This window comes from Equus quagga, chromosome 5 (genome assembly GCF_021613505.1).
Source record: "Equus quagga isolate Etosha38 chromosome 5, UCLA_HA_Equagga_1.0, whole genome shotgun sequence".
Lineage (NCBI taxonomy): Eukaryota > Metazoa > Chordata > Mammalia > Perissodactyla > Equidae > Equus > Equus quagga.
This window is the reverse complement of record NC_060271.1, coordinates 27038238-27066159: the sequence shown is the minus strand read 5'-3', so window position 1 is coordinate 27066159 and position 27922 is coordinate 27038238. Positions and strand designations below refer to the sequence as shown.

Here is a 27922-nt window from a genome sequence, read left to right as displayed (position 1 = left end):
ACCTGCCAGCGCCCATCCGGGCTTTGCTTTCAGGGTGGCCTTAGCTGGGGGATAAATGGAGGAGAGGCAAGGAGGGGGCTTCTAGGGCTGGTTCTTTCCGACAGGGATGACTTCTATTGGTTTTTGTTTGTTTGTTTTTAGGAAGTTCAGACTTTATTAGATACCCTGAGGCTGGCCCTGGGAAAAGCCTTGGCTGGCTTCACAGTTCTTCTGGTCGGAAGTGACAGTGAGGAGAGGAGCAGCCTGGGGAAGGCTGAGGGCCCTGACTGAGGGGCCCGAAACCAGTCCTGCTGATCCATCTCACACCCACTTGGCTCTGGCTCCTCTGGCCTTATCCCATGGTGAGAATCTGCTTGGAAGATACGAAGGGCTGCATCGCGGTTTCCAAGGCACGCTGGTAGTCCTGCAGCGGGAGCTCAGAGCAGATGGGGGCCATGAGCTGGCCTTGGCGGATGAGATCGCACAGCGTGAGGATCAGCCCCTGGAACTGCTCTGTGGGAGGTCAAAGGAGGTCAGACGGGAGCAGCAGCAGGGCTCAGCAAGATGGCACACGGGCCACCTCTGCCATCAGGAGCTGGCGCTGAGCGCCAGGAAACCCTCAAGAGCCCGGAGGGTGGCTGGGAGACAGCCTGGTCCCTGCCTGTGTTCAGGACAGTGAGAGCCATGGTGGGGACAGAGGAGCATGGGGGCGGCCCCAGGAGATGATGGGCAGGCAGAGGGGGCACTATGCTGGCTTAGACCTATAGAACCTGCTGGGGTGTGACGGGGAGTCCTGAGTGGTGGGAGGGGCAGGGTTACTTTGAGGCAGAGAAGCCGGATGAGGCACTGGGGGGAGGTGGGTGTGCCTGGCACACCTGCTGATACGGAACAGAGGAGCTTAGCTCAGGGGAAGGAGCTCTCCCTGAGAGCCCAGGACTCCTGAGAACCCCAAGAGTTGAGGCTGCCAACATCTCCTCCCAGAGCCCCTCCCACTAAGGACCCAATATGGTACGGGAAAATGAGAAGTGAAGGCCTTAGCTGAGAAGTGTTTTTTCATGGACATAAATTCACTCAACATTCAAATTTAATCATATCCCCTACTTAAAACACTCCAATAGCTCCCCAATTGCCTTTCAGATAGAATCTGAATTCCTTAAAAAGGTTTATAAGGCCTTTCATAATCTGGTCACAGCCCATCTGTCCGGCTCCCCACTCCCTATGATGGGCCTTTGGACATGCTAGTTTTTCTGCCTGAAACATCCTACTCACACCACGACTGTCCTCCCCTCCGGTTGGATAACTCCATGTCATTCTTCAGTCTCAGTTTGGTGGGGTGGGTCACACTCTGGGGAGCCAGTCCTCCAGGAGAGGAAGAATAGTGTACTGGCTCAGGTTCGGAGTCAGAGAGACTAACTGTTCACAGCCTGGCTGCACCACTGCCTAGGTGGGCGACTCTGGGCAAGTGACCCGAGCACTCTGGCCCTCAGTCTCTCCTCTGTCAAACAAGGCTAACAACAGCTTAAACTACTATGACCTTGCCCAGGTCTCACAGCTAGGCTCGGCAGAACCTCTAACCAGTAATGGTGGAGGGAGGATTGGAACCCAGGCAAGCTGGCTCCAGAGTCTGTTCTCTTTACTTGGCTGTCTTCCATGGCAGTCTTCCCCACTGTCAGCTCTCAGGGCAGGGGCAGTGGCTGCCTTGTTCAATGCTGTGCCCCCAGGGACCCACTCACTTTAGTCCGATAACTTTGCTGATTACAGTTATGGCTGGAGGCTATTTTCCTTTAACCTGTTGTGAAGTTGGAGACCCAGTTACCTCTCCAGGCCTCAGAGTGGCTGGTCACTTCTGCAGCCATTCATAGCCGCTGCCCTCTTGTGTGACCCTAGGCAATGAGGCCATTGTCCACTCACCTGGACTGTGGTCCTTCTTCCACTGGGACAACCAAAAGCCCCGCAGTTTGACATCCTTAAAAATGAATAGGCTCTGTGGATACAGGAAGGACATAGTGGGGCTCTGAGGCACCGCTTAAGGTACAGATTCTCTCCCAGGGACAGGGCACCACCTGCGTTTAGACAACTGTGGTGTCCGTGCCCCTGTCCCCAGGCCTGTCTCCCCCACCAGCTTACCACAGAGGCTATGACAGGCTGCTTGGCCATCCCCCCGTAGGTCACCATGGTTCCTCCGGGCCTGAAGAATCCAGAGAGAACAGAGTGGGCGCAGGCAGAGATGGCACATCTTGAACCCACCACAGTGCTTCCATTCCAACCCTGGTTCCTAAGCCTTGCTCTCAGAATCGCTGGGAAGGGTTCAAAAAAATAAAGATTCCTAGGCCCGAGCCCAGACCGAATGTATCAGGAGGCAAGGATCTATATCAAAAACCACAAACAAGCCCTGCTCCGGATGACCCGGATGTTGAGCCAGGGTTGGGAACCCACTGATCTAACCAGAGTCAGGCTGTGATGAGATGCAGCAAAGAAGCGTGAGCTACTGAGAAAAGCTCGAGACCGAGTTCAGTCTGGCTCTGCTTCACTCATGGGTAAGTGGCCAGGGACAACGCGTCGAAAGCGGCCCAGGCCTCCTCTGCATGTGCTCCTTCGGAGGGTCAGTGAGATGAAGTAGCTGTACGGCTCAGGAATGGTGTGGATGGCAGAGGACAATGGCGACTGGCCTCTCACTGCAGGAGTGTCCGCGTCAGGATCTGCTGTCTGACACCCGCACCCAAGCGCAGCAGTCAAACAGGACAGAGGCTCATATACTTTTTAAAAGCTAATAAGCTGGAACTTCACATGCTTGCCTTAACCTGTGTTCCTCTCCGCATGCACTCCCTGGCCCTTTTAGGAGTTTATTTTTTTTTTAATTTTTTTTATTTTTGAAAGATTGGCACCTGAGCTAACAACTGTTGCCAATCTTTTTTTTTTTCTGCTTTTTTCTCCCCAAATCCCCCCAGTATATAGTTGTATATTTTTAGTTGTGGGTCCTTCTAGTTGTGGCATGTGGGACACTGCCTCAGCGTGGCCTGATGAGCGGTGCCATGTCTGCGCCCAGGATCCGAACCAGCGAAACCCTGGGCTGCTGAAGTGGAGCGCGAGAACTTAACTCGGCCCACGGGGCCGGCCCCCAGGAGTTTATTGATCAAGGATGATCCGAGGCACAGTTTGGGACAACACAAGGGAGATTTTGTAAACTACAAGAAGAAGCTCCTGTGTGAGGCAGGTAACTCGTTGTCCCTGAGGCTGGGGGGTGCTTTGGTCTTAAGTTCCCCTCAACCGCCACCTGCCCCAGATAGTCGCTCCTAGGGAATCAAGCCCCGCCCCCCCCAACACTTATCTAAGCAGAAGAGCTAATATTTACCGGAGGTTTACTAAGTGCCAGGCACAGGTCCAAGCACTTCACGTGTATCGGCTCCGTGAAGCCTCACAGTAACCCCAAAGGGCACTTTCATTACCCTCAATTTGCGGGTGAGAAAACTGAAGCCCAGCCCTCATTCATACAGCGATTTCTCTATCACCTCAGTGTCCCTTAGACTAACTTCTGAAGCAGAAGGGGTTTCTATCCCCTGCCTTTTACAGACGAACAGACCGAGGTCTGGATCATTTTTCATAGGTCCACAGCTAGTCGCCAGCCGAGCTGGGTCTTGAACCCAGCCTTTCCAACTCCAAGGCCTACACTTGGAGCCACTGCGCAAGGCTTCCTCCTGCAGTGAGTGACATGGGGATCACAGCCTGCCTTGGAGGCTGCCTGGGGTAGGGCTGAAGAGGTGTGCTCAGGAGTCACAGCAACTCGGGGTCAAGCCTGGCTCTCCTGCTGCCTAGACCTTGGTAGTCACTTGCCCTGGACCTTGTATAAATGTGGATGAGAACAGAACCCCTCGCCCAGTGGTTGTGGGAGGGGTACTCGCCGATCACATGACCCAGCTTCCCATCTAGCCAGTGAGTTCTAGAGGGTTCCTTGGGTGTCTCAGCCATGTCTGTACCCCGTAGCTAGTGAGTGCTAGCAAGTATTTACTAAGTAATGTTGCTGAGGGGGTTCCTGCTTTAGTTGGAAGTGTCCTTCCAGGCACCCTTCAGCTCGAGAAGTTTATGTTGAAGGGAAAAAGAATTGAAGGACACGCACTGTTAACACTGTCAACAGTGCTTGTCCCCCTTGGTGGTGGGATGACACTAACTTTTGTGTTTAACTTTTCCTTTGTATTTCTACACGCTTTCAAAATGTTTGGTAATAGGCATGTTACTCCAAAATTAGAATCTATTTTTAAAAGCTAATGAAAAATTTAAAAGCTAATAAGCTAGGACTAAGTGACTTTATAAGATGCCCCTAGGTTATGACTCCTTAACTGTTCCCCCATCACAGAGAGCCTAGCAGTCTACTTCTGTGGTCCCTTGGAAAAACAAAGCCGGGTGGTCATCTGTAAAGGAGGAGGCAGAGAAAGGAGGGCCCAGAGAACAAGGACACGACTTTGGTCCCAGTTTCCTACTCAGGGGCGTGCTGACCTGGCCTTGGCTCGCATTGGCCATTGGGACTTGGTCACCGATGGTCCTCCCAGCTAAAGGCCTGGAGAGCACCAGTGAACTGAATCTGCAGAGCCAAGGGACTTACGCTAAATGCCTCAGCAGCTCTGTGGAGCTTTTCCCACCGACGCAGTTGAGAGCAAGCCGCGGCCGGGGCACATCCTGGAAAACAAGGAACCTGCAGTGAGGGAGCCAGCACTCTACATGGGGGCCTGAGGCTTGCTACAAACAGCATCTCCCCGGCCCGAGTGCTAGGAAGATGGAGGGATCAAAGAAAATGGGATGTCCAGGTTTTCGAACTCTCTGCGCAGGAAGGGCCTTTTCTTTACCAGCTTAATCCTGCTATCTGTTTTGGGATTCCGTTCAAAACTTACCTCCTCTGGAAAAGAACAGACAAAAGGCATCTACATTCAATTTTCATGGACTTCACTTCCCCGCATGCACCTCTTCTAGGCACTTACAACTTGGGTTATATTAGATGTGCCAATTTACTGCTTCAGAAATGTTCTCGAGAGGTGTGTGTTCTCGAGTGAGGTTGTGTGTCTGGTCCCTCCAGAGTTTAGTGAAAAGAGGCTGAGATGTGGTTTGGTCACTTACTAGGGGTGCTGAAGGGTAGAGGTTCTGGAAGGTTAAGAGGCTTTGAGTTCAGAGTCCTGGGGCCAGCCCTGACTCCTCCACACATGACCATGTGGTCCCAGTCAAGTCCCTTATCTTTTCTGAGTCTCGGTTTCCTTGTCTATAAAACAGATCACACTTTGTAGAGCTTTTGCGGAGATTATCAGATAAAATGTAAGGTAGGTCCCTAGGCCATGTTACTCCTTTTCTTTGTCTACCCTCCCTGTGCCTCAGTTTCCTCTCCCAGCTCTGAGACTCACGTTGGCTGTGTGGCTGACGTGGCTCAGCACAGATGTTCACAACTACAAATCACACAGCATTTCCTAAACTGTCTCTCCTGCTTCCCTCACAGCATCTGGGCACTTCATGCAGGCTGTCCCCTGGCTGAGGGAATGGGCTTTGTCCTTCCACAAGGAGACAAAGGGAGGATCTGGAGAGGAACAATGGGGTCAGTCCCCAGCGTTTCTTAGTTCAAGTCAACTTTCTTCAGGGAGATGGGTGTGGAACAGAGGCACAAGGGCCCTCATCCTAGGTACCTTAAAGAAGTTTTTCATCTCATGTTTTCTTAATTCCTCTTCAGTGATAACATGCTCAGCCCCGATTTTCTTCAGTCTGTCGGTCAACTTCTGGATGTCAGGTCTGGAAACCAAACACAATCCAAGGTCCTTGGTCACACCTCCCTGCTGTCTCTACTGAAGCCTTCCAGGGCCCCTCTGCTACGGCTGTGAGGACCTGGGTCACTCTGTGTGGGAAGCTCGGACTGGGTTTGAGCCAGGCAGTGAGCAGGGACTGGCCACCCAGTTTTGTCATACTCCAACATCTCTTGGCTTCAGTTCCTCACTGGCAGGAGGGAGCTAGACTGGGCGATTTCTATAGCTCCTGCCAGCTCAAGGATGCTAGAAACCATCCATGCCCTGGGAGTAGTCATTTCACTTCCTGATTTCTTCTACTGAAACGACAAACTCCACTTCTTTCCCCCGTCTCTTTTCAAGGGCCTCTTCAGAGTGTTGTGCAAACACCCTCCAGCCCAGGAGTGGCTCTGGGCCTCTTTGGCCAAGGCAAACAGAATAATTTTTGTTAGCACAACTGAGGGGATAGGGAACTGAATCGAGAATCAATTCTCCCATTAAGACTGGACCTCCATGACAGACATGGCCACACTCCTGGGTGGTGAGGCCCCAGGAAACTGGATGATATGAGGGAAAGGGAACGAGTCAGGAAACTACGTCTGCTACGGACTTGCCGTGTCTTCCTGAGCAAGTTGCTTCTCTCTGACACTTCAGTTTCCTCATAAGTAACGCAGATGACAAACTTGCCCCATCTCCTTGACATCTGTATTTGGTGCGCTTCAAAGTACCACACAAATGCAAGGGAAAAAAGGGCCCTGGGTCAGACGGTTCACAGAAAGAGTAATACAGCTTAAAACATCCCCAAATGTGAGCTGTGGTTTTGAAAACATGGGGTTATCACAAGTCAAGAGCCTTAAAAACTCTTAGCTGGTCAGTAAGGCCATCTCCACCACCTTCCTGCCCTCCCTTTACATTTCAAAGATTCACTCATCCTATAGCCAAAAGCCGCCTGGACTTCTGGAGGCTGACTCCTCTGTTAGCGAGCAGTGTCCGGGCTGAAAGGGGGCCTGCTTATGCAAGGGCGCCATCTGGTGGACACGTGGGCAACCGCAGGGATGCCAGGTGGAAAGGCCCAAGTTGGGGTCTGCGATTAGGCCTCCCTACGCACCTGTCTCGGACCACATTGATGGTCCTCAGGCCCAGGGCTGCCGCGATCTGGATGACTGCTTGCCCCACTCCACTGTTGGACGCATTCTGGATGACGGAATCCCCTGTGGAGCCAGGAAGAGACCCAAGTCAAGCCCTGGAGACCTGTAATAGGTCAAGGGCTTCCAGCCTGAGATCCTATTATACAGCGAGAGATGGAGTCCTCAGGTTCCAAGGGGACCTGAGACCTGGCTGCCAACCCTTCTCACACCTTGGAATGTTGCTCACTCTTCTCCCAATGCCCCCCAAACTTCCACCACACCCATGATGCCTCCCAAGACTCGGCAACTCAGAGGCTACACTGGATGTAATTTAGATCCTACTGTGTAGGTAATTTTATATTCTTCATCCTCCCAGTCTCTGCTTAGGTTATTTCCTTGGTCTGCAGTGTTTCCCTCTTTCTCTCTCCCTTTGTTTTGAAATCCTCTCCTTGGAAGCACAGCTCAAGCGTGGCTTCCTTCATGAAGCCTGCCAGGTTCCTCCGTCCACGTGCTGCCGCAGCACTCTGCGGACGTCTCTACTAATGCTCATGGTCTGCCCCATCTTACACTCGCTTGTATAAAGGTCCATTTGTATCAATGGCTTGCAGCTTCTTGAGGAGGCCATGCCTTATTCCTTCTCTGTACTGCTTAATAAAGGTGCCCTGCCTTGAAATGGGATTAGAGCCGTGCTGGAGAAACTGGCAGCCCCTGAGCCAGGGTCCTCCAGAGTCTGTGGTCAAAGCCCAGGCCTAGCTTGGGAATTAACCACCGGGGGAGGCAGCGTGACACATTGGGAAAAGGTGGACTCAGGAATGAGGGGGACTTGGTGTGAGTCCCAGCTTCACCACTGACTGTAATTAAATGACACGGGGCAAGTCATGACCTCTTTGAACCTCAGTTTCCTCCCCATAAAACGGGAGTCCTTGGAACACCGATCAGGGTGCTCCTGACTAGAGTCCAATGCCCTGTGTCAAGGAAGGTGCTCTGGGGCCCCTGATATGCTATCTGGGTTTTGGGAGGCAACAGGGGTCTGGTGCTAGAGACAGAGGACTTCCCGGAAGACCGCCCCTCATCCTTAGCCGGGGTCAGCATACAGGTGTCACCCAGCAGAGGGTTATGATATCAACATAGCGGGTTGCAAGTGGGATTTTTTTTTTTAGTTAAAATGAAGGAAAACAGAATTAAAAATAGCTGAGTGTATCACACATAGAAGGGTAAATATGTTCCGTGAAGCTTTGGTTTCCATTATATATACATTTGTATATGCCTATGTACTGGATTACAAGTAAAATGTAATTCTTACTATGGGTCAAGATCACAAGTTTAACCCTGATCTAGCCCGTGCCGCACTAGCCTTGAGGCAGGAGCGGAGATGCACTGTGGGCACCTGAGATGGGGTGGTGTCAGAACGCCCTGATGAGTCCATGACAGCTGCAGCCCAAATCAGAGGGCCTGAGAGGACGAGATGCAGGTGACTAATGCCTCTGCTGACTAGGACTTGAGCAGAGGTCCCTGGTCACACCTGCTGGCTTTCTCCACCAAAGGCTCCTAGGACTGCTGTGTCCCACTGTGAGAAGCTGCATTTCTTCTCTGCAGGAAGCAGGCACTGGCTAGCCAGCCTCGAGCAGCAGTGGCCACACTCCAAGTTCATCATACTCCAGCACCTCCGGGCCTCCGTCTCCTCATCAGCATGACGGAACTAGACTGCATGATTTCTATGGCTCTTGCCAGCTCACGGATATGCCAGTGTGCAGGGTAACCCTCCAAGGATGGGGCACGGGAGGTGGAGGGAACTGGCCCAGCCTCCTGTCATTTGGAGGTGAATGCTGAGGTGGGTTCTCTGAGGGTCCGCAGAGGGTCCCCAGCAGAACTGAGCCCCACTCACCCACAGCAGTAACCAGGCTTCACCAGCTTCTCCTCCTTCCCTGTCTCGCTCTCCCCACTCCCTCACTCCTGCTTCCTGGGATCACCTCCTAGCGAACTGTCTGCCCCCAATCCTTGTCTCAGGCTCTGCTTTCAGGGGAACCCCAAATAAAACACCTGGCTTTGTCATTTCTTTGCTGAGTGATCTCGCTCAAATAATTTACCTCTCTGGACCTCAGTTTCCTCATTTATAAGAAGGAAGAATACTAAAGGCAGTGCACACTTACTGCACTGGATGCCAGGACCGTGCTAAGCATTACACTGCACTGTTTCGTTAACCCTCAGAACTCCATATTCTCCATTCTATGGATACAAAATCTGATGATCTGAGAGGTCAGTTAACACAGTCAGTGAAAGGTGAAGCTGGGGTTTGGACGTAGGTGGTTTGCCAGTGATGATACCAGCCTCGCTGCACTGCTCTGAAGACTGCACCAGTCAATGGGGTAATGCATGCAAAGGCACTCACGTGAACTGGAAAGTGCTCTATCAATGCCGAGTGGAACTACTAAGTTCAGCATTTTACGGAAACACAGGGACTGCGTCTGTCTTATCTGGCTTTGTATCCCCAGAGCTTAGCACAGCTCGAAACATTTTTGCTGAAGGAGAGAATTCCATCCCGAGCTCTAGGGACTGTGATCCTTCAGCGGTTTCCCAGAGCGTACGCCTCCTGAGGTTCCAGCATGTTTTCTAGGAACCAAGCTAACATCTTTCTAAGCACAAGCAACCACACACTCACCCAGGTTAGGGGCCCGTCTTCCTCTCAGGCCCCTGACTGGCAAGTTCCCCAGGCCCCTGACTGGCAAGTTCCCGTGGCCTCAGGGTCAGGATTTGGGTCACGGCCCCGTCGGGAGAGCCTGGCCTGCTCCCCCCACCTGCGGGTGCCTACCTGGCCGCAGCTGCTCAAAGTCCATCAACATCCTGTAGGCCGTGCAGGGATTGACGCCCAGGGTGGCAGCACTCTGAAGAGGAATGTCATTCGGAACTCTGATCAGTGCTTCCTTGCTGAACACAGCCTCGGTCCGCCAGGTTCCTGAGGCAGGGAACGAGTCCGGGGCAGTGAGGAAGGCCCCTGCTCCACACTCAACCCCAGTGCCCCCTCCTCAGTAACTGGGCATCCAGACAGCAGACTTCAAGGATTGCTCAGAGAAAAAGAAAATCCTGGAATCCTCTGGAGTATCTTTGAGTCCTTATAAGAACCATGTAAGGTAGATTTTGTTATTCTCACATCAGTTACCATTAGATTTAGCTAATGTCACACAGCAGGTGGACAAGGATCTCAGACGACTGGACTCTGAGGGTGAGATGGGACACTGTCACCAGGGCAACAGAAGCTGAGAAAGCCCCCATTTTCAACTCATGCTTCTCATCTAGGGCAGCTTGGGTAGGGGAGGTATTGTGGAAAAAGGCATGAATGCAGAAGTTGAAGGCCTCGATTTGGGACCTGGTTTTGCTAGTCTGCTAGTTCGAGCAAATTCCTAACTCACTGAGTTTTGGTGACTCTAATATGTAAATGACATTGGCAAGAAGAGCCTGACTGCCTCCTCCAAGAGCTGTTGCCCAAATCAAACACGATAAAGGAAACGGAAAAATCCTGTAAACTGGAAAGAGATGACCATTAAGCCCCAGCCCACATTCCAGTTCCAGACAAAAGAAGCCTGAAATGTCAGTGCTGAGCAGGTCCTTAGGGGAGCGAGTTGAAACTCCTCATTGAATAGGGGAGAAAACTGAGGGAGCAACTTGCCGAAAGTCACCAGGCTAATCTGGGCTGCCCCCCTTCCGTCTCTGGATACTTATCTCAAAGCCACTGTGGGCCAGGCACGTGGACAACACAGACAGTTCCCTACTTTCGTGGAGCTTTCATTCCAGTGGGGTGGAACAGGTGAGAAACAAACAGCAAATACAATCATTATAAGTTATAAAGAGCTAGAGAGTAACAGTGGAGAGAATTACACTAGATGGTAGTCAAGGACAGTTCTTGTGGAGATGACAGGCTGCGTTAAAGGACAGAGATGCTAGTCACTCAAAAAGTACACAAAGAACATTCTAGGAAGAGGAAAAAGCACATGCAGGGACTCTGAGGCAGGCCAGATGTAAGAAAGGAACTGCAAGAATACACACGGGAGGGCAGAGAGTGAGAGTGATGGAAGCGTGGCTTGAGACGTGGCAGATGTTGCATGGGCTAGACAAAACTTTCATGACCACAGACTTTCATGACCTTGACCCACAGTAACCAGGAGTTATGTTCTAACTCCAGTTACAAGTGATCAGTTTGCACATTCTCTGGCCCGGTCTCCCCTGGGACTGGTTGCAAGTGGGCAAAAGCTGGCTACGGGCACAGCAACAGCTTGGCAGCTCAGTACCATGAAAAATGACCAAGATCAGGCCAGTTGAGGACCCACCACTTTAACGATGGCCATTCTTATTAAACTGCAGTCTTTGTGAGAAGGCCGTGTCTGTTCACTGCTGTATGCTGGAGCCCAGCGTGTGGCAGATGCTCACAATATGTTTACTGAATAAACTGAGTTAATTATAGTCCCCACAATTGTAAAATCCTCATCCTCTCCAACTGGCACCTGGTTTAAAAGACTCACTTTTTCTCCAGGGAGAAATCCCTGTTCTGGCTACCATCGCCACCACCACACCTGCAATTACCCATAAACCTGGCAGACGTCCTTTATCCTTCTCTCCAAATCTAATTACCAAGGCCTGTTGCTTTAGCTCTTTTATATATATATATATTTATTCTTCCCCCCAAACCCCCCAGTACATAGTTGTATATTCCAGCTGTAGGTCCTTCTGGTTGTGCTATGTGGGACACTGCCTCAGCATGGCTTGATGAGCGGTGCCATGTCTGCGCCCAGGATCTGAACCGTGAAACCCCAGGCTGCTGAAGCGGAGTGAGCGAACTTAACCACTCGGCCACTGGGCTGGCCCCCTGCTTTAGCACTTAAATCCATCCTGTCTTCTCCAGTCCTATGGCACTGTTTTCTTCAGACCCTCATCATCTGACGCCTGAACTGTTCAGCCACATCCTTACTGGCTTCTGGCCTCCACCCTCTGCCCTTCCAGAGCATTCTCTGTACTGCACCAATCTGATCAAATCATTCCTCTTCTTAACTTTTCATCAGGCGCCCTCTGATCGTGGATGCGAGCCCTCTACGACTGGGCCCCAGCCTACCTCTCCAGCCTCATCTCGCTTCCCTCATCCTACCCTTGACCCAGCGACACTGAGCTACCTGCAGTTCTGACGGTGCTGTGCCTTCTCCCATCACCACAGCTTCGCACATGCTGCACTCTCTGCCTGGAAAGCCCTTCCTCACCTCGCCCCCTGGCTGCACTTCTACTCAGTCTTCCAGAGTTCAAGCATCCCTCCTCTGGGAAGCCTTTCCTAATGCTTCCCAACACAGGGCACTCTTGCCTTTGTGTCCATCCTGGGATTATAGCACTGACTATATAGCACTGTATTCAGCATTGTTTTTCCATTCCCAGCCAAGAGCACTTGGAGGGCAGAGACTGTGTCTAACCCATCTTGTGTGCCCTTCACTCAGCATGGGGGCTGGCCCAAAACACCAGTCAGCACCCATGAATCCCTGCAGCTCTCAATCTGCTCCTGTGGCAAGGCTCTTTCACTGCCAGGTGGCTGTAGGAGAGGGTTGAGGCATTCTCGGAATTCTCGGAGCTTCTAGTAGACTGCTGTTACTGTTTTTCCTGCCTGGTACCTTTTTCTTTCTAGAACTACTCCTTCCTAACTTCTGGGGTGTCAACCATAAGGCCCCACCCTCTCTACCACAGAGGTGGGCAAGAAACTCACCCAGGGCAGTCAGAGCGGCCCAACCCCATCCCCTTCACGCTGGGTTCATGGATGGGCAAGGACCCAGGCAGGGTTGGTCAGAGCCCTTCTCGGGGATGGATAGGGTTGTGCTGGATGGCTTGTGGAGGACGTGCTTGTTTGTTCCCAGGATGATGTAAAGCTCATGCTGCTTTCCACCACCTATGAAAGGTACATATCACAGTGGGTTCGAAACCTAGCTCTACTACTTATTGGCTGGGTGACCTTGGGCAAATTGCTGAATCCTTTACATTTACTGTTGCCTCATGTGCACAATGGGAACAATAACAGTATCTACCTCATGTTGAGTTAATGTATGTAAAGTGCTTGGAACAGGGCCTGGTGCAAAGGATATTGTCAATAAATATTTGTTGCTCTTACTATATCACTGTGTGGGGAGATGCCATCTGAGGACTAGTAGGAACAAGAGAAAGAGCTCTGATATCACTAGGGTTTCTGGATCCAGCTGTGCCTGAAGCTTTCCATCTCTTGCACTTCTCAGTTCCAAAAACCAATTAATTTCTTCCTTTTTTTCGTAAAGCAAGTTTGAGTTGACTCTCTGTAACTTATAACCCAGAGGGTCCTAACACTAGAGTGTAGCAGGAAAAACAGGTGACGAGTCTGATGGGTTCTCTTTCAGTCTGCTGTTTGAGTTTCTAGAAAGGCTTCTCCTCAAGCTTCAGTTCCTCATATGTTCAATAGGATGGACAAGGTCTGCCCTGCTTCCCTCTTGTGGCTGTTGTCAGGATCCATCTGTATAATGTTTGTGTCTCAAAAACTGTCAAGTGCTAAAAAGCAAAACTCACCAATGACTTCTTACTAAAGACCAAAGAAAATCCTAGCTCTTAGCTTGGCTTTCGCAGGGCCTTCCCCATGTGGCTCCACTACCCACGTGACCTTCTTTTTCACTTACACAATCCTCTCCCACAAGCAAATCCTCTGCTGAGGCTACCCTGGATTTTCCACCATTGCCCAAATCCACCTCTGTGACTTTGCTCATTTTGTTTCCTCTAAATGCAATGATTTTTTTTTTTTGGTGAGGAAGACTCGCCCTGAGCTAACATCCGTTGCCAATCTTCCTCTTTTTGCTTGAGGAAGATTCACCCTGAGCTAACGTCTGTGCCAAACTTCCTCTATTTTGTACGTGGGATGCCTTCACAGCATGGCTGATGAGTGGAGTAGGTCCACACCCGGGATCCAAACCCCTGAACCCGGGCTGCCAAAGCAGAGCATGTGGAACTTTCACTACTACACCACGGGGCTGGCCCCCCAAATGCAGTGATTTTTGGCTCATCTCTCCCTAACAAAATTCACCCATTAAAGGTCTGTTCCAGTGAAGCCTCCTCCATGAAGCCCTGATCCTTCCGTAAGACTCTCTCTCTGTCACACATGTGCACACACGGTAGCCAGAGGCGCCCTCTGCTTCCTCTGGCCTTGTAGCACTCCCTTTCCGGGGGTTATTAGTTTGGAGATTTCCTAATTAGATTTTAACCTCCTGGAGGGCAGGGGCCGTCTTATTTGTATTCCTCATCACACCTTACGGCAGAGATTAAGGGATTTAGGGACTCAGAGAATCACAGCTCTGCACAACGGGGCCTGAGGAGATGAGAGAGCAGGTGCATCATCTCCTGAGCAAAAGAAACAGAATCTCTGCTCTCCTTGTCCAGCCCCCATCCCTATTTCAGGTACGTGTATGAACTTAATAATAAACCCTGCATTGCTTAGTTACACTGAGCCAATGAGCAAACCTTTACAGTGTGGGTGAAATAGGATCTGGAACAACAGAGGCTGCAGACATCTGAAGAAACTCACCCAAACCAGCATTTGCTGGGATCACCCAGTCTCCTGGCTTCACCCCAGTCACACTGCTGCCCACAGCTACCACCTGTCCAACGCCTTCGTTCCCTCCAACCGCAGGCAGCTTGGGAAGGATGCCGTAATTTCCTAAGGGGGAAGAGCACAGAGGGTCACCCAACGAAGCCTGGGCAGTGAAAGAGCGTGGACTTCGGAGTCAGACAGACCTAAGCCCGATCTGGGCTCTGCCTTCGACCAGCTGTGTAACTAACCAAGCTCTCTGAGCCTTAGCTTCTTCATCTGTAAAGGGAGATAATACGCTTTAGTGTTCATGGCTATTATGGGGATTAGATAAAATAATGTGTGAAATGAGCCCAGCAGCTCGCAGGCACGTCATAATGGTTGATTTTCTCCCCACTGCAATCTTCCTAACTCTCAAAAAACCTCACATTCCAGAGAGGGGAGGCCAGAGCTCACACGCTCTGCAGACGGCTCATCTGGAGAACAGCTGCTGCTAATCACAGGGATTTCACACCCACACCTGAGGAGGATGGAAGCGAGGTGGCGCTAAGCAAAACAGCCAATTAACATAAGCCACAGAAACCAAGGTTACCTTGGATCATATTTATGTCAGCGGGATTGACAGGGGCCGCCAGCATCTTCACATGGACATCTGATCCGCCCATAGCAGCTAACTCCAGGTTCTTCAGTCTAAGCACAGAGCCAAAGAGAGATGTTAATGTCGCCCAGGCTAGACTGGGAGTCTTTTGCTCGAATCATCTCCCCAAAGTAGGTCAGGCAGCAACATTTTTGAGCTGCCATTGTGTGTCCAGGAATGAGGGTTCTGTGAGGAAAGAGAAAGGTGCTGTAAGGAATTAGCACAGGAAACAGGTTCACTCTCACTAACTGCAGTGGAAAGCCGGAGTGACCTCTCCACCCCACTGCCCGCTCTAGGACAGGAAATAGTTAAAACTTCTGCTGGCATGGATTAGCCTCGTTTTCCAGAACTAGCTTGATTATAAGAATCACCTGGTGTGCTTACTAATAATATAGATTCTCAGGCATAGCTCTGGCCTCCGTGAACCAGAATCTCCAGATACGGGCACCCCAAGTAGTTCTCATGCACAGGCATGACTGGGAAACCCGGGCTGGCTCATTTGTTCTCCGTTTTCTTTTGCCCCAGCACACACAGGGGAGAGGAGACATTTCCGTTAGTTGCAGAGGGGGTGAGGGGGAGAGAGAGATGGCCTGCCTCGTTCAGAATGAACTCCCTGGGTGACTGTGAATCACCCCTTAGAGTGACGCCTGTTCCCGGTGAGGATGCTGGTCTGTCAGAAAGGACACTGGACGGAGAGCTGAGGGTCTTAGGTGTGAAGCCCCACCACACAATGGCTGTGTCACTGTGGGCAAGTTGTTCCCCATCTCTAGGCCTCTGTCCCTCCACTTGTAAGATGGGGTAATGGTGGTTTGCACTTGATCACTTCCGAGAGCCTGTCCGGTTTCAAGTCTATGTGAGAACTCCCTTTGCTGCAGGTGGGCCCTAGACACCACGGGACTAACGTCTTTATCCACTGGAACTTTGGTTAATGGGTAAAACCCACCAAAGGGCTTTTGAGGGAGGCCCAGCGACAATGTCCGTGTTTTACTTTTGTTTTTATAAAAGGAGACCTTCCAACCAGATGGTACTGATCCGTGTCTAGACTGGTGGGTCCTTGTGACTTTTCATCACCAGAGACTCCTGTTCTGTCCTTCTCCACACCCCTAAGACTTCATGTTTGCGATGCTTTTCTCTGCCTAACTGTACTGGTGAAGCAATAATTCTCATTTTTACTTACCAAAGGCACATATAACAGCCAATCAGAGATTCTCAGCATTAGGCAACAGAGTCACCACATTAAGCTGATGCAATTCCACCCACTTCCTGCAGAAATCTGACCTTTTCTTTTTTAATTTTTTTTTTAAAAGATTTTATTTTTTTCCTTTTTCTCCCCAAAGCTCCCCGGTACATAGTTGTATAGTCTTCGTTGTGGGTCCATCTAGTTGTGGCATGTGGGACGCTGCCTCAGCGTGGTTTGATGAGCAGTGCCATGTCCGCACCCAGGATTAGAACCAACGAAACACTGGACCGCCTGCAGCGGAGCGTGCGAACTTAACCACTCAGCCACGGGGCCAGCCCCTGAAATCTGACCTTTTAATTATACCCGAGGCTCCATCTTGGGGTAAAAGTGTGATTTTCAAGAAATGTCTTATACTGCTTATAAAAATGGTGGCAGGCATTTATGAGGTGTTTATTATATACCAGGTTCTGTGCTAAGGGCTTTAAATACATGAGCTGATTTAAGATGTAACACTCCTGTGAGGAAAGTATTAATATTCCTATTCCATTAAGTAGGAAGTGGAGGTGCCTGGAGATTAGGACACTTACACAGGGCAGGAGCACTGGTCAGTGGCGGGGCCTACCTACTTTCCAAGTCAGCGCTCTTATCTACCTTGCTCTACACCAGCCTCCTGAAATCAGTTTGAGAATCCTCTGACTGCCTACAAGGACCCCTGGGGATCTAGGAAGCCCAATCTGGGAATCCCTGTGCTAGATCATGATCAAAGTAAGGGAGGCCACACCTCACCATGACTGAGAAACAGCTGCAAATAACCCAAACAGAAACACTCTACAGGAAATGGTTAACTAGCAAGGAGTTGGTGACCAGGGCAGACAGAATAAGGAAAGGGCTTTTTTTAAGATCACTATTAAGGAATGCATATATTTATACACAGCTGGAGGAGGGAGAGTCCTTATAATAATAATAATTATTATTCTTTGAGTGCTTACCAGTCAGCCACTCTACTAAGTGCTTTCCACGCCAGCTCTCTACTATTATTCTGATTTTATAACTGAGGAACAAAGATTCAAAAGAGGTAAATAATTTGCTCAAGGCCCCCAGAAGTAGTAAGTGGCAGATCTGATTTGAACCTGGCAGTCTGATGCTAGAGAAGCCAGCCGGTGAGGGGCTGACCCCACACCAAGCCGAGGGCAGCAGGATGAGCACCAGCCTGGAGTGGTGTGTGGGCCTGATCCTTGCTGAGCCTGCCTGGGGAGAAAGAGCGGGGTCAGCAGCTCCCCAGCCTCCCCAACAGGCTAAGCAGGGAGGCATCAGCTGGACAGCGATGTTTCTCTGTGAACACATGTGTAAGTCTGCATTCCAAAGAAAAATCCTGCCCAGAGCAAATGGATTGTGGACTAGCTGCCCCTTTGTATTATCCGTACCTGCTTCTCTCTTGCATTTTGACAGATAATCAGAATTTTCCTGTAAGCTGACAAAATCCGTGCACTCAAGCTACTTAAAGACATTTTTTTCTGCATATTTTCTACATGTTCTTCTCTTAGCCTGGAGTTTCTTTTCCACAGCTTCTCCACGAAGTGAGAAATTCAATTCACCCTTTAAGACTCAGGTCAAATTTTACTTCCCCTAAGACATCTTTTGACTCTCTTCTTGGCCCTGAAAAAAATCACTTGCTCCATCCTCAGTGCTCCCATTACAGAGAAGGGGTGACTGTGCCATTTAAGACCATCTTACACGAGTTTATTGCTTTTTAGTTTACGAAGTCTCTTCATACATTTTTTTCAACTGATCATAACAAGGCCTAAGTTCACATTCCTTTTCCACAACTCTCGGGGCAAGATGTACTCTGGAGTCCTGAACCTGTATCATCTACACCCCATGGGGCAGGGGCAGCACTCTGGGATCAGACACACTGTTTCTGCAGCAAAAACCTACGAGTATTCACACTAAGTGGGATGAATGATGACCATATAAAAACTTCATATTAGATCAGGTTTTGCCTCCAAACGAGCTATGGAAAAACAAACAAACAAAAACAACTGTCAGTGTTCAGAGGTTTTGGATTTCGGAGTTGGAGACACGAATCTGGATTTGAATCCAGGTCTTTCAGACTCAGTTCAGTGCTCTTTTTACTTACCTCCTAGTTTTATAGTCAGAAGGGGTGTGTGCGTGTGTGTTGTCTCCCTGTTAGACTGTGAGCTCAGAGAGAGAACTTTTAGTCTTAACTCAGTGTTTAGCACAGTGCCAGGGACCAAAACAGTGCTCATGAATGCTTCCTCAAGAAATGACCAAACTTTTCTTTCTAGTGAGAAAATGTAGAATAAAAGTGCCAGCGATTTAGGGAGTCAGGGAAGAGACACGAACCACAGGGACTCAGCTACTGAGGCTTGTACTTGCTCTTCCTATTCTGGGCTGTTTAGGAAAAGAACCTTGAAGGATGGGTACAAATAAAATGGAGATTATCCTTAAGAGAGTTTGGTCTGCACAAAAACCTATGGCTCTTTTCCTCACAGGAAAGTGCAGATCAGATTTGCAATAAAATTGCTCTTCTTAAAAACCTAGATGACCAGTCAAGATGAGAATACAAGTAGATTTCAGTGCGTAGATGAAGGGGAGAATATGGATTTAGGCATATGGAATAGGCAGTCCTGAGTTTGAATCTGGCCTTGGTCATTTTCCAGCTAGATAAACCTCAAAATGCTCATCTGTGAGATGGGGAGAACACTAGAACCCAGCTCACAGGATTAAATGAGTTAATGTACAGAAAGCATTTGCTAGAGTATCTGATACATGGGAGATGCTGAAGAAATGGCAGCTGTTATCAGTTGTAGGAATATCCCAGGAAACCTTTGAAACAAGTGACTGGCCATACCTCTGAAAAGAATCACTGAAAGGAAGATAGCAACTTTTGGGAAAATTCTAGTAAAATTAACTCAATAAATATTTATTGATAGTCCTACTATGTGCCAGGTACTGTGCCAAGGGGTTTAAGCATGAAAAACTAAAATCCCCTGGCTGGGAGCTTGATGGTGTGGGCACTCATACATGGCAACGCTGGGAGAAGTGCTGTCACAGAGGCAGGCTTGTGTGCCAACGCCAACTGAGTGTCTAACCGGCTGGAGGAAGAAAACAAAGAGCTAGCAAAGGGGCTTTGGAAGAAGTGATACCTTAGTAGGGGCTTGAAGGATAAACAGGAGTTTACTGGGTGAACCAAGAGAGGAAGGAAGGCTTTCCTGCCAGAGAGAATGACAAAGAATCTGGCCCTATGGTAGGCCAGGCAACAGGTGCAGTCTGGACTGGAGCCGTGGGAATGGAGAGGGTTCGATAACCTGGAGTCTCTCAAATAAGAAGAGGCATTGATGTCACTTGGTGACCAACGTCATGGCAGGAGAGTGGGAAGTCTTTGATGGCTCCCAGGCTTCTCGCTTGGGCAAGCTGTTGACATAGGGAAGAAGGAAGAGCGGTTTGGAGTGGGGAGGAAGGTGTTCTATTTGAAGCTTGCAGGAGGAGACCTGCGGAACGGTATGGAGCAGAGAGCACTCCGGGCTGGACACACAGAGCTGTGAGTCTGTGTACAGGTGGGAGTCTAGGTAGCAGATAAACTTATTCTGGGTGATGGGGCTGGATAATTAAATGACAACTAACGCTGACAGTTGACTAAGTTCCAGGCGTCGTGCTTAACATTTTATATACACGATGCTGTTTGGTCCTCAAAACACCTATCTGGAAGGTGTTACCACCTCAATTACCAGATGGGAAGCTGAAGCTCAGAGAAGTTAAGTAACTTGCCCAAGTTAGTAAGCAGCAAGGCTTAGTCTTAAGCTTGACTCCAAAGCTCAGACTGCTGAACACTAAGCCAGCATCCCCTACACCGTGTTTGTGGAATTCTCGTCCTAAGAGAGATTATTAGGTATTCCCTAGGGTCCAATTCGTTTGGGAAACACTGCCTACTAAACCCCCTTTATAAGATTCAGACTGCACATGAGAATCATAAAAGCTCTGAGCAGTCCTCCAGTAAAGAAACCCATGTGGCTTTGTGTAATCCAGAGCTTCCGGAGTTCACTCAGCTGGGAACACTATTTTGACAGCACACCGGATGACTGCCTGCCCCCAGACAGCAGTTTGAGAGGCGCTGCAATGGGCTACCACTGGCTCCCAGTTCTCCTCTTGGTCTTCTGGGAGGCTAGCTGCTCCGGCCTGTTGAAATTCACAGAAGTGGGAGGGAAGGAGAGTGGGACAGGGACCAGGGTCTAGCAGATGGAAAGCTGAAGCTGCACACGCAGGTGGGTGAGGGCAGCAGGCAGGCCTGACACACGCTGCTCGCCCCGGGGGAGGTGTGTTGGTCCAGCTGCGTCTCACCAGGGAGACCAGCCCCAGCCTGCCCCATGGAATGCCATCAATACCACAGACACTGCTGATCCTGCAGACAGTTCCAACAGTGTCCTCAAGGATACCATTCTGCCAAGACAGGAAGGAAAGCAGGGTGAGTCTGAATTCCAGGAGTTGGACCTCTGGTGTAATGAGAGCAATTTCTTCCTTGTTTTCTCTAAACTCACCAGAGGAACCGGTGGTTATGTTATGGACTGCAAACGAGGCACCCAAACACAGCCTGGCGAGATCTCAAGTCGCCTTCCTGAGACTGTTCAGGGCCTTCCCCTGTGAGTGTAACGGCACCACGCAACTCAGAGGGATGCCACTGTCCTCACTCGACAGATCCCAGACTGGATAAGGTCACAATGGCTCCTTTGAGGCTGAGGCTGTACACCTGTGATGCCACATGAACTACAAGGGAGACAAAAGCAGGCAGAAGAAAGAGCCTTTTGAGAGGAGGGAAAAAGAGGCCAGTACTCTGGGGACTGGCTCAGTTCTACTTGCTGTGTAAGGCGGGCACTAGCCAGCTCTGCTAAGATATCTTTCCTGCCTTCTGCATTTAATTAGCAGCCATTGTACTTATCTTGCCTCTTCCACTCAATCACCTCAAACTGGTCAATATCATTTTGAGCAGGAAGAATGCGCAGGGAGACTGTCACAGGCCACAGAGACTTTCTCCTCTGCTCATTACAGAGCCAAGAATGTGTGTCCTGGGTGCCAAGAATAGGGCACTGGGTGAAGGTAACCAACGTCTTATGTGCCTCTCCCCAGGCTGTCTGCAATCCCCATGGTCACAAACAAGCCGCCTTGTGTGATTTAGTGAAATGCCTCGCATGCTGGGTACATTGTTCTGAGATTTAATAATTAATCAGCAGGGCACAACCGGGAAATTGTGGAGGAATGAAGTTCTTCAGCTCACAGCTTGTAACAGCTCGCCCCCCAGCAGGGGATGTTGGCGGCCTCAGTTGGCGGGGTTCTAAAGGAGTTCTGGGCTCTCAGGGAGAGCTCCTTTCCCTGAGCAAAGCTCATACATTCCATGCCTCTTGGTGTGCCAGGCACACCCACTTGCTGCGCCTCTTCTGGCTTCCCCGTCTCAAAGTAATCTTGCTGTCCCACCACTCAGGACTTTTTCCTCTTTAGCACAAGCATTTTGAATGGAAGCGAATCAGAGACTTAGGGCAACTTCTGGAAGTTTCTCCCAGGGTTGGCAAAGAAACCCTTTCCCTACATTCTCTATCCCCTACTTCTTGTCAATTAAGATTACCAGAAAGCTCGTAAGTCCCATAGCATTCTACATCTGCTGACATCAGGAAACTTACTTGAACGGAGTTGCAGAGTCTCTGTTGCTTAGTTTGCTGAGGCCTAACTCTCTTGTCACTCCAGAGAACAAGACTGGGCCACAGCAGGGCGCAGGGCCCTGTCTGCAGCTGCTTTTGTCCCTTTGACAGGTACAAAGATGACCCTGCAGTCCCTGCCTGGTGGGCTGCTGATTGTGTAACTAACCAAGGGCAAAGGGGGCCCTTGGTGAAATCTTGTGCCCAAGACCCCAGATTTCTAGCCACACCGTTGCTCCCTGGGTTGCTGGAGCAACCACTGTTGGGCAAGCAGTCCAATGCCTGCTTCAGTTTCAGAGTTGTCAGAGCTGGACAAGTGTTGGATCAAAGAAGATTCATGTCTCATAAACACTTCTGGGGCTGCAATATTATATTGAGAAGGATGTGGAGGCCTCATCTTATCTTGGCAGGAAAGAGTGTTGCTTGAGGAGCATAGGGTAAAGAGGTGTGCAGGTTTTGGGGTGAAAAGGGAGCTGTGAAGGTTCATCAGTGGCACAGAAGACAGGTGGGGGTAGACACAGCTCCCGTGCCCGAGTTTACCACTGCTGACTTTGGTCAACCCCTTTATTTTATCAAAGAAGAACTGAAAAGAACAGAGCGTGGGGTGATTTCCTCATTCTAATGAGTGGCAGAGCTGATACTAGAACCCAGGCCGGTGTTCTTGAGGGTGATCCCCAATGACCTGAGCCACAGACAAACCTCGTGTCATCTTTGCTTTTTCTCCTCTAAAACAAGGATCCCTCATACCCGATTCAGGGTAGGGAAGGCTTGGAAGCATCCCAGAGAGCTGCAGAGCTGCTAGGAGAGGGCCAGACAATCATGATAACTTGGCGTTGCACTGGGTGGCAGCATTCCTCCCACTCTGGACACAGGGAAATCCCCTGTCAATTGTGCAAGTCCCTGGGGACGTGCCTGCCAAGTTTCACCCTCAGAGGCAAGAATGAGAAAACGAGGGTGGAAGGCCTGGCTCTATACCCCACCGTGTGAGGCCCAGAGGGAAAGTAATGTACAAGTGGTACAGGGTGTGGAATCCTGTGACTTCAGGCTAGTCCCATCTGAGCCTGGTTCAGCAGATACCTGCCTCACAGGAATGCATACTGAGTGCACTGGAGACACTCAATAAATACTCGTTAATAGACACACCACGTTTTCTCTTCCCTCTGGACTTTTTTTTTTTTGAGGAAGATTAGCCCTGAGCTAACTACTGCCAATCCTCCTCTTTTTGCTGAGGAAGACCAGCCCTGAGCTAACATCCATGCCCATTTTCCTCTACTTCATACATGGGACGCCTACCACAGCATGGCTTTTGCCAAGCGCTGCCATGTCCACACCCGGGATCTGAACCAGCAAACCCCAGGCCGCCGAGAAGCGGAACGTGCAAACTTAACCGCTGTGCCACCGGGCTGGCCCCTCCCTCTGGACTTTTGCACATGCAGGTTCTTCTGCTTGGACCATTCCTACACTTTCTCTCCTCATATGCTGCCCACCTGATCTTCTGGGGACTCAACTTAGACCTGGTGTCTTCAGAGAAAGCATTCTATGAGCAGGCTGAGGGGGTTAGGTCCCCTCTCCTGCGTGTCCGTAGTACTCTAAACATATCCGATCACAGCACTTACCCCACTGGACTATGGTCGCCTGTCTCCTGGACTAGAGTATGAGGTCCCTGAAGGCAAAGACTCCACTCGCTTCTGCATCGTCAGTGCCTAGCACTTAGTAGGACCTCAAAGAATAAATGCTGCCTAACTTACCACATCAGTGAGTTCTGTTCCCACCTCCTTCATTCATGACCACAATAAAGAACTCCAGGAGATAGACAGACAAACAAATAAAATCCCCATTCTCAACACAGTGCCAAAGCAGAAGGTTAAATTTTTTTCCAAGTACTATAACTCTGGTTTAAAAACCAAGTCACCTGCATAGAGTTTCAGTTTTAAACACTGACATCAACTGTAAAAAAGAAATCCCCTGAGAGTTAACAGAGAACCCACTGCCTGCCTAGTCTGGGTCCCTACCATCTGCTCCCCCCAGTTCCACCTGGCTAGGAGAACGTGTGTGTGTCCAAGGGTGCCCCAGCTTTGTTTCATTTTGTGCTACAGCAGACAAGTGAGAAAGCCGTGCTGACCAGGATGCTGTTCTATGAAACCTTCAGGATCCTGACAAGAGGAGGAGACAGAGGACAGGACTCCTACCGCCATCCCCAGGGTGTGACTGCCCTCTTAGGAAGAAGAGAGGTTTGAGGCACCTGAATGACCTACAATTTCCCCTTCATCTCTTCTGACCTATCTTATTCCCAATGTTATACTCCATCTCATTCTCAAAGAAACATGTGAGATGACTGTCATTGTTTCTTCAGGTCTATGTCTATATCAAGGACTTTTAATAAAGGAACATCCTAGTTGTATAATCTTGGGCAAGTAACTTTCAAGCTTCTTGAGCCTCAGTTCCCTTCTCTGTAAAATGGGGATAATAATGATCAAACTGGGTTACTATGATTTTTAAATTCCATAATATATGTGGAGAACTTAGCCCAGTGTCTGCCACATGGTATGTATACAATAAATGAGAGCTGTTTTACCATAAGACCCAGAGGCTGCAAAGTTCTGAAAGGGGACTTTCAGGAACAAAGGGAAAGAGGAAGCTGGAGTTTCCGAGAACTATATGATAGAGATTCCGGAACATTGCACAAGGGACAATGGCTGTGGGGACTTCTGAAATTTCTAGAATGTCTCTAATTCTGCCATGTTTGTCACTTTCTCCTGCACATTCTTACTTCTCTTAGATTAGCACTTCAACGCTTTAAATAAAACAGGCCCAAATGTTTATTTAGGGGAATCCATTTTGGGGGGAAAAGAAACTCTAAGAGCCCAGGGAAAAAGGCTTAGTAGAGAACAGCTAGAAGGTTTGGGGGTCAACAGGAATGAACACAGCGCCGTTCAGGATGTTGATGTGAGAACAGGAGATCCCTGGAGGCCTCATTTTGAGGAGTTCTGCAGCCCCTTAGACCAGAGCAGACCAGTCCTCGTTCCCTCCCTGCTGCTCCCAGAGCATCCGCCCACAGTGCAAGCATTGCAAATCACGCCAGTCTGAGAAACCTTTGCTTGGACTCTGCAGCCTGAGAAACCTTTGCTTGGACTCTGCATAGTTCCATGACCCTACCAGGTGTATCCTGACCCACATACCCAGTCACCAGGCTGTTGAAAGGACACTTGATACTTTCCGTGACAGTGTGGTTACTCTAAACCAGCTAAGACATGCCTACAAAGAAGAGAACCCCAGCCTCTGGCCTCAGTCCATCCTTGAACAAGTCAAGGCGCCTGAATCTAGGTCAGAAGGGAAAGTTGCTTCCGGGGCAGAGGGAGAATTACTGCCTGCCTGACAATCATATCCACAGGGCAATGGTTCTCACCTCTGGCCTGGGCATCAGAGTCAATCAGCTTTAAAAAACACCGATTTCAGGGCCATCCTAGACCTACCAAGTACCTCAGGGGTGGTGCCTGGCAATATGCAGTTTCCAAAAGTGTCACAGGTGACCGAGATGTGAAGCCAACACTGAATACAATGCTTCATGGAAGCATCATGTTTTGAACTTCTGGGACATTACTGAAGTTCCACTTAAGGAGACAGCAGAGCTGTCTTTTTGCCTATGTGGCATCTGCAACCAGTCTGTTCCAGCCTCCCTGGCTCTCCAAGACAAGAGGATCAATCAGGAGGCAACTGCACTCAGCTACCTAACCTTCCCAGGCCTTCCTCAGGGTCCCTGAACATTGGAGATGCCTTCCTCATCATCATAGAACTCAATAAAAGGTGCACTTCTTATTGACATGACTTTTTTTTTTTTTGCTTAGGAAGATTAGCCCTGAGCTAACATCTGTGCCAATCTTCTTCCACTTTATATGTTGGTTGCCACCACAGCATGGCTGATGAGTGGTATAGGTCTGCGCCTGGGATCCAAACCTGCAAATCCGGGCCACTGAAGCAGGGTGTGCTGAACTTAACCACTATGCCACAGGGCCAGCCCCTAGATACAGATTTAACAACATTTCTGGGGCAACTGTTTCGTGGCAGGTCCTGCACCAGACACATAAATTACAAGCCTGTGAGAGAGGCACTACATTATTCCCGTTTAGGGGGGCATTCCTAGAAAAGGAGTGTTCCCCAGAGCTTTACCAGCTCATCATAGCGCAGTCCTCAAGGAGATGTCTTCCCAACATGGTGACTTATTACCTATGATCAACATACACTTTAGGGTTTACTGCCTGGTGTGTCTTCTCAATATTCTTTCCAGTTGCTCTAATGGTGGATGTGGCTCTGCTGAGTGCATGACCTTGAATTTATCTGAGGCGTATCCTCTCGGGCTGCCAAGACATCTAGCTTGTATCTTTTTTTAAAAGTAAAAACATGGAACGCTTCACAAATTTGCATGTCATCCTTGTGCAGGGACCATGCTAATCTTCCAATTTTAGTATACCTGCTGCCAAAGCAAGCACTCCAGCCTGTATTTTAATCATGAAAATAATTCCGTTTACCTATGCTTTGGAAAACAATCAAACCATTTGCTGGGGATCAAAGAGTTGTAAATAAGGGAGCGCAGGAGAGTAAGCGGTGCTTTTTGGTGGAGAGTATTAGACTGATCTCAGATGATTAGTACTATGAGCTATGAGAGTATTGTCTCCATTTTCAAACACGATGAAACCAAGTCTCAGAGAACCTCAGTAACTTGCCAAACACACAGCTAGGACATGGAGGGCAAGGATTTGACCCCAAGTCTTCCGATTTCCAGACCAGTGCTTTCACCTTGGCTCCACTAAATGACCCCCGAGCCCTTTTGAATAGCTGTAGTCACTTATGTGCAAATTTATAATGGCTGACAATTCACATACTGTTTTTATCAGCCACATGCAAAAATCATGGATTAAGATACAACTGAATTTTAGGAGGGGCTGAGTGACTTGTCCAAGATCAAATAGCTACTAGGAGGCTGAGCCTGATTGGATCTTAGGTCTGTATGGCTCCAAAACGGGCTCTTTTTAACTTATTAAAAGCACATATACAGCATAGTGGGGAGGAAATCACATAATCACATGAGATAGGAGTCAGGAGCCATGGATTCCCATCCCTGTTCCAATCTTTATTAGCTGTATCATTTCGGACAAGTCCCTCACCTTCTCTAAAATGAAAACAATGATCTCTGGCCTACTTTACTGAGAAGTGAAGATCCAAATGGATGTAAAAGTATTCTGAAATTCCCCTTCAAAAAATAATAGAGGGTAGGAACTCGGGCAGATCAGTCAGACCTGAGTTCAAATTCCGACTCTGCCACTTACTGGCTGTGTGACTCTGGGCAAGTAATTTTACCTCTCTTGTGCCTCAGTTTTCTCATCTGCAAAACGCGGCTAAATCAAGTACCCACCCCAAAAAGTCGTTGTGGCGCTTAAATGAGAGCATCCATTTACACAGAGATTACTTGACACACAGTACTCGATCAACACAGTACTCGATCAATAAACATCAGCTACTATTACCGTTATAATCGTGCCTCTCGGTCTCCAACTTCTTCGAAGCTCAGACTTTCTGAGCTACAAACATGCCCTGGGTTTCAGTTTCGGTCCTATTATTCTCTGCCTTCTTCCCCAGACCCTGTCCCTCCGTTCTCACTTCCCCTTCTCCACAGCCCGTCCTAAAACCCTCCAGGAACCCCAGTCCCCTGGCCCCGTCTCGGCGCCATCTCTTACTCGACGACCTTGGCCGGGTCCCCGTGATGCTCATAGACCACCGCCCGGACCCGGGAGGGCTCGGCAGAGGCGGAGTAGGAGGCGGCAGCAGGCCGGCGGCGGTCCCAAGCAGGCAGCAGCGTCCGCCGCAGCTGGGCAGGGGTTCGAGCCCCGCACAGCGCGCGGCAGACCCACATGCTCCCTCCAGTCAATTCAGAACTGGATGTCCCGGAAGCGTCATCTTCCCGCGACCGCGCGCTTAT

The 27922-nt window shown here is 49.6% G+C and overlaps 1 protein-coding gene and 1 pseudogene across 1 annotated transcript; both read right to left on the bottom strand.

Annotated features, from left to right (window-relative positions):
• Nucleotides 1–130: 130 nt before the first annotated feature.
• On the bottom strand, nt 131–27888 carry MECR (mitochondrial trans-2-enoyl-CoA reductase). The gene is made up of 10 exons (XM_046663304.1): nt 27681–27888; nt 15019–15116; nt 14424–14555; nt 9669–9812; nt 6841–6943; nt 5640–5742; nt 4577–4650; nt 2107–2167; nt 1891–1963; nt 131–492 (listed from the first exon to the last, which is right to left on the bottom strand). Exons 1-10 carry the CDS (start codon nt 27854–27856, stop codon nt 332–334), a joined length of 1125 nt encoding a protein of 374 aa, XP_046519260.1. The 5' UTR covers nt 27857–27888; the 3' UTR covers nt 131–331.
• On the bottom strand, nt 26341–26431 carry LOC124240514 (uncharacterized; annotated as a pseudogene).
• Nucleotides 27889–27922: the final 34 nt, after the last annotated feature.